The sequence below is a fragment of the Peromyscus eremicus genome, chromosome 15, assembly GCF_949786415.1.
Source record: "Peromyscus eremicus chromosome 15, PerEre_H2_v1, whole genome shotgun sequence".
NCBI classification, from domain to species: Eukaryota; Metazoa; Chordata; class Mammalia; order Rodentia; family Cricetidae; genus Peromyscus; species Peromyscus eremicus.
Genome location: NC_081431.1, coordinates 33,667,218 through 33,679,279, shown reverse-complemented (window position 1 = coordinate 33,679,279; position 12,062 = coordinate 33,667,218). Strand labels below are relative to the sequence as shown.

The following is a 12,062-nucleotide window of genomic DNA, read 5'->3' as shown; positions in this document are numbered from 1 at the left end:
AAGAAAATATTAGAAAGAAAGAGAGCCTAGTGGACGAGAAGAAAAGCACAGGATAGCTTCAGGAGGACCTGGGTCAATACCCAACAGTCTTTTCCATTTATCCAAAAGAGCTTTTTATAGCAATGCCAAGGGGCAAAAGACCTCTCCCTTGTTAGATCAAAGCACACTGCACAGACAAGTGCAGACCTTTCCACACACCTGGTAACCATGCTTGTGGTCAAATCATCCCATTATGCAGCTCTGCTGGGTAAAGCAAGCTCAGATTCTCGGACCCTGAGTAAGTTCCACTAGGAAACCTTTGTGGGTCTCTACACATGACTGATACAGGTTATATATCTATATAAAAGAATCTGACTTGATTTTTATCTTCTGAAAAACTGTAACTGTTTTTGTTCAGGCAGCCAGTTTATAGCGTTATACTTTATCAGGAAGGGTTCAGTTACAGAGAACAGAAATCTTTGTAGCTGTATTAAGCATAAAAAGGTTTAGTGGAGGAATGGGCTTCTTTCAAATTGATGGAAGTACTAGGGAAGCGGGCTTAAACTAGGTCTTTAGAAAAGGAGTCCTAGAAAAGCACTACATGGCTGGTGTAGAGAGCAGAAGTAAAACCTTTGGTCTTAACTGGTGGTTCCAGGTGAAAGTCTACTGCCACAGTTGCTGTCTTAAGAACTCTAGAGCCAGAGGAGCCACTAGATGTATACAGCAAACTGGACCTTTTTAAAAACAATTATGGAGTGTTTGATGCAATGTGTTTGAACACACACACTTCTGTCGGAGCCTCCCCTTACCACCCTCCCATCCCTTCCTACCCAACTTTGAGGTTGCCTCTTTGTTATTGTTTCTTTTCTTTCCCCATCAAGCTCAGGTTATGTTGCTCAGCTAATCTTGAGAGGGGGACTTGCTTGGTAGTAGTCAGCCTACCAGGGGTCGCATCAATAAGGAGAACTGACTATCCCTCTCAGCAGCTGCATGTCCACCTTCCCCTCTATGCAGGGACTGGCTGGAGCTTGTGCAGGTCTTGTGCATGCTGTATCATGAAAAGTGAACCTGTAGCATGTCACATCTAGCACATAATAGTTTTGAAGTTGAAACTCTACAATAGCAGAGCCTGCTAGAGCAGGACTATAATTACAGCTACTAAGGAGCCTGAGGCAGGAGGATCTCAAGTTTGAGGCATGCCTGGGCTACAAAGTGAGTTCAGTGCTGGTCTGGGCAACTTCAGAAGACCATCTCAAAGTGAAATATTTAAAAAGGAGCTAAGAATCTTGCTCAGTAATAAAGTGCTTGACCAGTATTCATGCAGTCTTGGATATAAAAGTCTACAGAGTTTGAGAAACTAAAGTAGACCCTGAGTGTCAAGGATGCTTGTGAAAATTTTCCAGTGACTGTTGCATTAGGACAAACCAGAAGGAAGGATCAATCTACTATTTTAGATTATATGTAGATTGATCTTTTCTATTTATTTTTAATAGTTACTTGTTATTTGGAAAAGGAAGTTTCTCTGGGATTGAATTCAGGGCCTTATGAGTTCCAAGCAAACACTACCACTGAGCTGCACTCTTGGCCCTAAGGATAGTATTTGCTTGCTAATTTTCATAAAGCTAGCCTACACTGTACAAGTATTGTGAAAGTTTATAAAGAAATAAGTAGGTTATAACACTTAGGCGTTTTAATGTTTTAAAAGGAAAAACAAAAGCTTATATAAAAAGCAGATGTGCTCACTATTGTTTTGGGTTCCTCTTTTATATTGTACAGGTATGTACTATACTCCACCACCATGTGTGTCCCGCTTTGTTCGACCTCCACCATCTGCTCCTGAACCTGGTCCTCCATACTTGGATCATTATCCACCCTACCTCCAAGATCGTGTTATAAACTCTCAGTATGGCACACAGCCACAACAATACCCACCTATGTACCCACCTCACTATGATGGCCGCCGTGTGTACCCTGCTCAGTCTTATACAAGAGAGGAGATTTTCCGGGAAAGCCCTATACCTATTGAGATTCCATCTGCAGCAGTACCATCCTACATGCCTGAGTCCAGAGAACGATACCAACAGGTAGAGGGTTACTATCCAGTGGCTCCTCATCCAGCTCAGATCAGACCTTCATACCCTAGGGTATGCTGTATTTTTTTTTACTTATTACATAGACTTAATTTATATTTATGAAGATTCTTACTTTGCTATGGTAATAACCTTTTTAATTGGCTCTCTTTATATGAAAACATCTATTTCTTATCTTTTTTAAAAAAGATTTATTTATTTATTATGTATACAGTGTTCTGCTGCAGGCCAGAAGAAGGCACCAGATCTCATTATATATGGATGGTTGTGTGAGCCACCATGTGGGTGCTGAGAATTGAACTCCAAACCTCTTTAAGAGCAGCCAGTACTCTTAACTTCTGGCCATCTCTCCAGCCACCCCCCAAATCTATTTCTTAAATATTTCTTTAAACTTTTATTTTTTGTGTATGTATGTATATATGTGTAATTGGTGTATGTGTGAGAACACAGGTGCATGTGTATCACTGCACACTTGGGTCAGAGGACAACTCTTGACAGTAAGTTCTTACTTTCCACCTTGGTCAGTACAGTCTCTCTTGTTCTTGCTGCTGCTCAGCATACCCCAGGTTAGCTTGTCTGTGAGCTTCCAGCTGATTCTTCCGTCTGTCCCTCCCATATCACCATAGCGGACTGGGATTACATGTGTGCCCCGCCACATCTGACTCTCTTCAGAGGTTCTAGAGCTCAAACTTGGATTGTTAGGCGGTAACAGCCAGTGCTTTTACCTGTTGGTCCATCTCCCTGGTCCTGAAATGTGGTGTTATTTTAAAAAAAGCAAAAACATAATGGAAGCTTCACCAGTCTAAACATCGGTAGTTTGTGTACTAAGTCTAGATCAGCTAGGAAAGTTAGAAGATCTTGAGAGTTTGCCTTGGCTTTCTTTTTCTTTTTTTTTTTTTTTCTTTTTTCTTTATTCTCTTTAGTGTTGATATTTCTGGATGTTAAGATACGTATATATTCTCCTTCTGATTTAAATATATATGCTCAATTAATATGTGCTGGAATTCTTTGTCAACTTTAAATAATCTTTCGATTTTCAGGAGCCTCCTTATAGTCGGCTTCCTCCTCCCCAACCTCATCCTAGCCTGGATGAGCTACATCGCAGACGGAAGGAAATAATGGCCCAGCTTGAGGAAAGAAAGGTTATCTCTCCACCTCCTTTTGCGCCTTCACCAACATTGCCTCCCACGTTCCATCAAGAAGAAGTAAGCATGTCATTTTTAATCCTGTGTGTTAATTTTGCCATTATCATTTTTAATGGTAATGTAGCCTGTTTAAGAAATGAGAGCAGGGTGGTTGGTGGTGATGCACATCTCTAATACCAGGAGGCAGAGGCAGACAAATCTCTGAGTTTGAGGCCAACTTGGTCTACAGAGTGAGTTCCAGGATGACCAGGACTACACAGAAAAACCCTGTCTTTAAAAAAAAGAAAGAAAGAAATTATCTGTTCACAAGGAGATGTTTGTCGAGTTTCAAAATTCTGAGGCTATTTTTCTTTTTTCTTCCAGAGATTTGTTTCATTTTACATTTAGATCCATAACCCATTTAGAATTGAGTTATTATGTGAAATGTTAGAATCAGGGTCTATTTTCCCTATGTAGGGATAGCTCATTGGCCCTATACCATTTAATGATTTGAGCATTGTTTTTTCAGTGTCTTGCAGTCAGCTTTGGCATGATTACTTTATTAGGGTAGGTATGATGGCACATATCTGTCATTCTGTCTAGCACAGCAGGATACCGAATCAGAAAGGTTATATGTTTGAGGCCAGCCTAGTCTACATAGAAAGAAGCTCTGTCTCATTGATCTATTTCTGTTTATTCATTCATTTGGGGGTGAGATAATGTGTGAAGATGAGAGGATGGCTTGTAGGAGTCAGTTCTTTGGTTCCAAGGATCCAGACTTGGGTTGTCAATGTGCATAACACATGCTCCACCCGAGCACTTGGCTGACCCCTGGAGTTGTACTTAAGTCTCAACTTACTGACATAGGATTTTCAGTATTGAACTCAAAGTGAGGAAACATGTTAGGAGTTAGGGGGTTAGTTCAATATTAATGTCATTTGACCAGCATGTGTGAGGCCTGAGTTCAGTTCCCAGCACTTTTAAAGCAAAACAGAAACCCACAAAAGAATCAGCATGTTGATTTCCATAAAAATACCTGCTTCCATTTTTACTAGGATTTATTGACTCTCTAGATGGATTGATGCTGGCCAATATGGTAGTCACTAGCCACATGTGGTTGTTGAGTACATAATATGTGGCTGATTCAAATCCAGATATGATATGCTGTAAACATAAAACATATACTAAGTCTCTATAAACATAAAATATACACTGGATCTAAAGATTCAGTACCCAAAACTAAAATCTTATGTTAATTTTGTTTTGTTTCGTTTTGCTTTTTGAGATTAGGTGTCACTAGAGTCCCTGGCTGGCCTGAAACTAACTTACATATATAGACCAAGTTGGCCATAATTTACAGAGATTCACCTCCCTCTGTCTCCTGAGTGCTTGGATTAACAGCATGACCAAACCTGGCCTTTGTTCATGTTTTTAATATCTTAGATATATAGATTAAATTAAATTTCACCAGGTTTTTTCCTTATTTGCTTGCTTGCTGGCTTGTGTTTGAAGATGGGGTCTTTTTTGGAGTTAGGCCAGTTTAGGCTGACCTCAAACTCACAGCAGTCCTGCTACAACTTACCAAGTGTTGGGATTACAGACCTTAGTGCTTCTTCTACTTTTCTAAGTATGGCTGCTAGAAATTTTTAAATTACGTATATGGACCACATTCTATTTCTGTTGGACAGTGTTGCTCTAGATCAGTATTAAAAGAAACTACACCATTCTGTCGGCATGCTGTACCCTTAATTTATTTGCATAACTAACTTCTTTTTTTTTTTTTTTTTTTTGGTTGGTTTGTTTTTTGTTTATTCAAGACAGGGTTTCTCTGTGTAGCTTTGGAGCCTGTCCTGTAACTCACTTTGTAGAACACAGAGATTCACCTGCCTCTGCCTCCCAAGGGCTGGGATTAAAGACATGTGCCACCACTTCCCGGCCATATAACTGACTTTTAAAAACTACTTTAAATGTAATTATTTTTGAAAATTCTCTTTTTAAACTATATTTACTTATTTGAGGGCTAGGGAGGCGTGTCTAGAGGGCAGAGAACAGTTGTTAGGAGTCAGTCTTCTTCCTACTGTGGGTCCTGGGGCCCAAACTCAAGTCATCAGGCTTCTCGATAAGTGCCTTGACGTGCTAAGCCATCTTGCTAACCCTCAATTTCTGTTTTTTATTTTTAAAAAATAGACTTTAAGAGTACACACAGATCATACACAGTGAATGTAATTACATTTTTTAAAAGAATTAGATTTTTGTTTAGTGACTCTTCTATTCAACAGGTTTGCTAAATTTCCTTCTTAATTCTAGTATTTGTTGTGTCCTAGTGTATAATCACCTTTTTTTTCCTTTTCAGAATTACACGTTTTCTTATCTTGTTGCTCTACAGTATGATGTTGAATTAAGAGTGGTAATAGGTATTCCTGACTCATTTTTAGACTTTGTGTAGAGAAAGCAAAAAGTCTCTGTTTCTATTTCCATAATTTTTTTTTAAAGATTTATTTATTTATTATGTATACACATGTATGACTGCAGGCCAGAAGAGGGCACCAGATCTCATTACAAGTGGTTGTGAGCCACCATGTGGTTGCTGGGAATTGAACTCAGGACCTCTGGAAGAGCAGCCAGTGCTCTTAACCACTGAGCCATCTCTCCAGCCCCCTATTTCCATAATTTTTAAATAATTGAAACATAAATTAAGATGTATTTTAATTTGGCAGTAAACCAACAGTGTGGTTAAAAACAATTAGGAGGGGCTGGAGAGATGGCTCAGAGGTTAAGAGCACTGGCTGTTCTTCCAGAGGTCCTGAGTTCAATTCCCAGCAACCACATGGTGCTCACAGCCATCTGTAATGAGATCTGGCTCCCTCTTCTGACCTGAAGGGATATACGCAAGCAGAACATAAATAAATAAATTTAAAAAAAAAAAAAAACAGGAAAGATGTGCAAATTAGGATAGACAGTAAAACTTAGGAGGGGATGCTTGGTTTATTTACCATAGTGCTACAGTTTTGAGCATTGCATTTAATGTTCCTATAAAATAGTGCTAATAGATTTGTTTGAATTTGGTTTTTTTGAAACAGAATCTCATACTGTAGCCTGGGTTCACCTTAAATTCACTTTGTAGAACAAGCTGGCCTCAAACTCAGGATCTCCTGCCTCAGCTGGAGTGCTGGGATTACAGGCGTAACCAACTCTGCCCAGCAAAACATTGCTGATAGCTGTCACGAGTGTGTGTTGTCCTCATTTTCCCATTTCTGATACTAATTTTTTTCCATTGGTTAGTCTTGCGAGGAATTTATCAATTTTATGTCTTTTAATTAGACAATTTGAGCTGAAAATGTAGCTCTATTGGTAGAGTATTTGCCTTGTGTGCACAGATCTCTGGGTTCAATCCATAACACCTTATAAATTGGGCAAAGAGGCAAGAGGATCAAAAGTTCTAGGTCATCCTTAGCTAGATAACAAGTTTGAAGCCAGCCTGGGAGACATGAAACCTTGTCTCATACTTCATTCATAAGGAATATGTTATGTTATACATAATGTATCTAATTAGAGTATCGATTTTTTTTTCCAAGTCAAATAATATGTTTTATGCCAGACATGGTGGCGCATGCCTTTAATCCCAGCACTCAGGAGGCAGAGATGGTCAGATCTCTGAGTTCGAGGCCAGCCTGCTCTACAAAGGGACAGCTAGGGCTGTTACAAAGAGAAACCCTGTCTTGAAAAACAAACCAATAAAAAGAATATGTTTTGCATTCTTTATATGTAGAATTATGAGTCTAAACAATATTGCTAACTGACAAACTATATATAATAAACAATGAAAGTTGGAAAGTGAAAGATGAGTGTGGTGGTGCATGCCTGTAATCTCCCCACTCAGGAAGTTGGGGCAGGAGGATCACCATGAGTTCAAGGATGCTCTGAGCTACATATGGCAAGATTCCATTTTAAAAAAAAGTCGCCGGGCGGTGGTGGCACACGCCTTTAATCCCAGCACTCGGGAGGCAGAGCCAGGCGGATCTCTGTGAGTTCGAGGCCAGCCTGGGCTACCAAGTGAGTCCCAGGAAAGGCGCAAAGCTACACAGAGAAACCCTGTCTCGAAAAACCAAAAAAAAAAAAAAAAAAAAAGTCAATAAAGTGAAGGTTACTGTGCACAACAAATAGTAACTTTTTTAATGTATAGAGGTAATCTCAAGTAGATGTTCATGGTAACACTGTCTCTCCAGAGTGCTAGGTTAATGGTGTGCATCATCATGCTTGGCTTGCTCTATATTTAAACTTCCATTCTGATTATAAGCAGCCTACATATAGTTGTACTAAATTTATACATTACAGAAATGCATGATATAGAAAGAATACTTTCTTCAAACTCCCATTTCCTATAATGACTGACAGTTTTGTTACGTATATCAACTTTTCTATGTGCATGAACAGTGTTTGTTTGTGTGGATTTTTTTTTCTTTTGCTTAACTTGGATGTACATATTGATGTGCATTTATCTCATTCTTCTTTGTGGCTGCATGATATATAACATTCAGGTGGAAGAGCATACTTGTTAGGTGGTAATATGTTCTAAAAGTTACCTGTTCTACATGAGAGAGTGTATATGAAAGGACTTTAAAACTGTTAAGCATTACAAAAGTAAAATGTTGTAATTTAATAAAAAAAATACATTGGCCTTGGAATGGGTATTGTTATTTGATAACTATAGCACTTCAGTCAAAAAGATAAAAATGAGGCATCTTACCCTTTTACTTAATTTAATCAACCCCAGGGCCAGAATGTATTCAAGACAGGGAACACGGCTGTTGAAGCACATCAGCAAAGCGTTGTTGCATCACCACCCACCTCATAGAGCATATGAGATGCTTAGAATGTTCTTGTTTACCTGAGATGTTACTAAGGCTCCTTGGGGACAATCTAGCAAATGTGTAGCATGGTATACACTTAAATGTTGACTGCATCTAAGATAGTGGGTAAAATGCTAACCAAACCTCTTAAGATCCTAGCTTGATTCACTGAAGGGTATTGAAATACTTCCTTTTTTTTTTTCCTGCTAATAACAATTATGAAGGCTAAAATAATCTTCATATTTTTCAGTCTATAAAAATCTATTTTGACACTTAATAATCAAATAACTGTCATTATATTGCTTCAATTTGATGTTCTAAGAAGGTCCCTGCTTTCCCTGTTTTATTAACTCATAGACCCATTTCCTATTTTCTTTTTTTCTTCCTTTCCATCTATAGTTTTTGGATGAAGAATTCAAGGTAGCTGGGAAATACAAAGCAAATGATTATAGCCAATATTCTCCTTGGTCATGTGATACCATCGGCTCCTACATTGGAACCAAAGATGCAAAACCCAAAGATGTGGCAGCAGGGAGTGTGGAAATGATGGTATGTGTAATGGCTAAGCCATAATTAATACAAATCTAGATGCATAAATTCTCATCTATTGAAGGCTAGGGACAAATAATTGAGTTTTGCTTTGTTTCATTTAAGTATAAATTATTTTATTATTCGACAAAGAAGAGTATTGTATATCATTTTAGGAGGCAATTTCCCAGCAATTGTTCCCAAATAAACTCAAGTTAAATAATTTTTAGGTATTTAATCAAGATCCCAGATTTCAGGGTGGAGAGATGATTCAGTGGTTAAGAGATTGTATTGCTATTGCAGAGGACCTGAGTTTTGTTCCCAGCCCCCAAGTTGAGCAGTCCACAAACACCTGTAACTCCAGCTCCAGATGACCCAATACCCTCTGGGCTTTGTGGGCACCTGCACTCAGTGCACATACCCACACACAGATGTACAAAGACACATAATTAAAATAATTTGCCAGCCATGGTATTGTGATACTTTAATCTCAGCACCAGGCATCCAGAGGCTGGCAGTTTTCTGTGAGTTTAAGGCCAGACTGGTCTACATAATTTTAGAACAGCCAGGGCTGTATAAAGAGACCCTATCTCAATCAATCAATCAATCAATCAATAAAAATAATAATAATTTTTAAAAATATTTTAGGCAGGGTGGTGGTGGCACACGCCTTTAATACCAGCACTCGGGAGGCAGAGGCAGGTGAATCTCTGTGAGTTTGAGGCCAGCTTGGTCTACAAAATGAGTTTCAGGACAGGCTCCAAAAGCTATACAGAGAAACCCTGTCTTGGAAAAACAAACAAACAAACAAACAAATATTTAGATTTATTCACCAAATAAATTAAAACTCTTTTTCCAAGTCTGTAGTTTAAACAACTAACTTGAATCAACTTGGGTCAAGAAAGTAAGGTTGAACTCTTTTCTCGGTTTAAAAACTTACTTTTCCTGCTATATGGGGATACTGCAAAAGCCTTGAGCTCACACATCACCATGACATGTATTCCTGTCACCATCATTATGTCTTACAAAAAGACAGTGTCAGGTTTGAAGATTGTGGGAGTAAAATGACCAGTATACTTGAAGAGTCTGGAGCGTTCCTTCCAAGGACCCCATAAATGTAAATGACAGTGTGGTAAGGTGCCCCAGCTTTATGACACTGAGAGATAACTTGTGGTAGTGTCAGGCTCTAAGAGTGTTGGGGTTGATGTTTTAGAGTCTTGAAAATTCAGCTGTTTTGAGTCCTCACTTCTCTGTAGTCCAGGCAGGCCTTGAACTTTGAATCCTCCTTAGTCGTTGAGATTACCAGCATGAGCTGCTATGCCCCAAGTTTCTCATTTCTATAAAAACTATGCTCACAGAAAAGGAATCTTTGTGAGGGATTTTCTAGGTAAAGGGGTCACCTTTAGCAGAATGTAACTTTAAAGGCCCAGTGGTTAAAGTGCTTGCCATACAAGCATGAGGACCTGAGTGTGGGTCCTCAGAACCTACATCAAAAGCTGGGCATGGGCTGGAGAGATGGCTCAGAGGTTAAGAGCACCTGCTGCTCTTCCAGAGGTCCTGAGTTCAGTTCCCAGCAACCACATGGTGGCTCACAACCATCTGTAATGAGATCTGGTGTCCTCTTCTGGCCTGCAGGCATACATGCAGGCAGAATACTGTAAACATAATAAATTTAAAAAACAAAACAAAACTGGGCATGATGGTGGATGCCTGTCATCCTGGCACTGGGGAGCAGAGAAGATCCCAGGGCTTGCTTGCTAGCCAGTCCAACCAATCAGTAAGCTCCATGGTCAGTGAGAGACACTATCTTCAACAATCAGTTGGGGAAAAGTAGTAGAAATATTGACCTGAATATAGATCCCTCCCTGTTTGTAAAATAAAATCTGAAAATCACATTGAGGGCAGGAGAGATGTCTCAGTGCTGTCCCCAGAACTCATACAATGGAAGGAGAGAACAAACTTGGGAAAATTGTCTTCTGGCATGCACTCTGCACATGTACTATGGCATGAGGATATATGCATCTGCACAATAAATAAAATAAAAAAATTAATGCTTTCTAAAAGCATGTTAATTTTTCTTTTTTTTAGGAATATATACATAGTTGGGAATTCCTTAATTTATGCATGAAAAGTACTTTTTATTTTTGGTTAAAGAGAAAATTGTAATTGAGTCAGAATAGTTGCTTGACTTATAATTGTTGATGTGAGCCTATAAGATCCTGACATTCATTGTATTTAGTTTTTTTGGATTTTTTTTAAATGAGAAATAATGTAGCTGTGTAGCTAATAAGTGAAGGTTTAATGTATCTTATGTATCAGTATTTTACATATTAATTGCCCTTCCTCCCTTAATAGAAATAAAACTTTGCAAAAGTAGTTAAACTCCCTGATTTCATTTTTCCTTTACTCCTCCCTGTCAGTAAATAGCCTCTTGCCCTGATTTTAATGCTTATTTTTTGGCACATACACACACAGCCTTTTTTCTCTTCCTTCCTTCCTTCCTTTCTCTCTCTCTCTCTCTCTCTCTCTCTCTCTCTCTCTCTCTCTCTCTCTCTCTCTCTCTCTCTCTCTCTCTCTCTTCTCTCACTGGGTTTTCCTGTATTGCAGGATGATCCCTGTGTCAGTCAGTGAGTAGCTGGGACTATAGGCAGGTGCCACTAAGTTCAACTGTTCCTTTTTTTCTTTTTGAGACAGAGCCTCACTGAGTTTCCAGGTTGACTTGGAACTCATTGTACATAACATAGCACAAGCTAATTTCATAATTTCAGACTGTGGTACTTTGCCTTCCTAATAGCTATAATAACAAATCTGTGTTATTGAATCTTTTACTGTTGTGGATAATTTTTAGCTTTTCATATATTAAGAGACTTCTTTAGATTTATTTATGTTTTATGCATATGAGTGTTTTGCTCACATGTATGTCAGTGTTTCACAAGTGTTCTGATGTCCTCAGAGGTCCAAGGACACTGGGTACCCTGGAACTAGAGTGAGGTGTGGATGTGAGCTGCCATGTGGTTGCTGGGATTCAGACTGGAATCTGAATCCTTGTGCACATCCATGAAAGTTATGCTTAGACATGGTATTCTTGGACAGATAACTCATGCCTATAATTCCAACACTTAAGAGACTGAGGCAGAAGGGTGGCAAGGTCACAGTCAGCTGGAACTATATTAAAAAAAAAAAAAGCTCGATGTGATGTTGCGCACCTTTAATCCCAGAGATGGGTGAATCTCTGAGTCTAAGGCTAACTTGGTCTCCATAGTGAGTTCCAGTCTACCCAGGGTGACATTAGTGAGACCCTGTCTCCAAAAAAAAGAAAAAAAAAAGTGTGGTATTGCTGGCTTAAAAGGTATCCCTTGACATCATTTTCCCTGTTAATTCTAAAATGGTTCCCTACTGATTTATATAGGTTTTCATAGATAATGTTTACCTAGCTGGCTAAGATAAAACCAATTGATGGCAGGCCAGAGAGAGAAAAAATAATAATAAAA

The 12,062-nt window shown here is 38.9% G+C and overlaps 1 protein-coding gene across 2 annotated transcripts in view; it reads left to right on the top strand.

The window, feature by feature from the left end:
• Rc3h1 (ring finger and CCCH-type domains 1) overlaps positions 1-12,062 on the top strand; it is a 48,745-nt gene that overhangs the window by 30,113 nt on the left and 6,570 nt on the right. For both annotated transcript variants that reach the window (XM_059281098.1, XM_059281097.1), the window contains exons 11-13: positions 1,756-2,123; positions 3,110-3,274; positions 8,443-8,592. In XM_059281098.1, the coding sequence (XP_059137081.1) occupies positions 1,756-2,123; positions 3,110-3,274; positions 8,443-8,592 (683 nt within the window). The remainder of the gene's footprint in view (positions 1-1,755; positions 2,124-3,109; positions 3,275-8,442; positions 8,593-12,062) is intronic.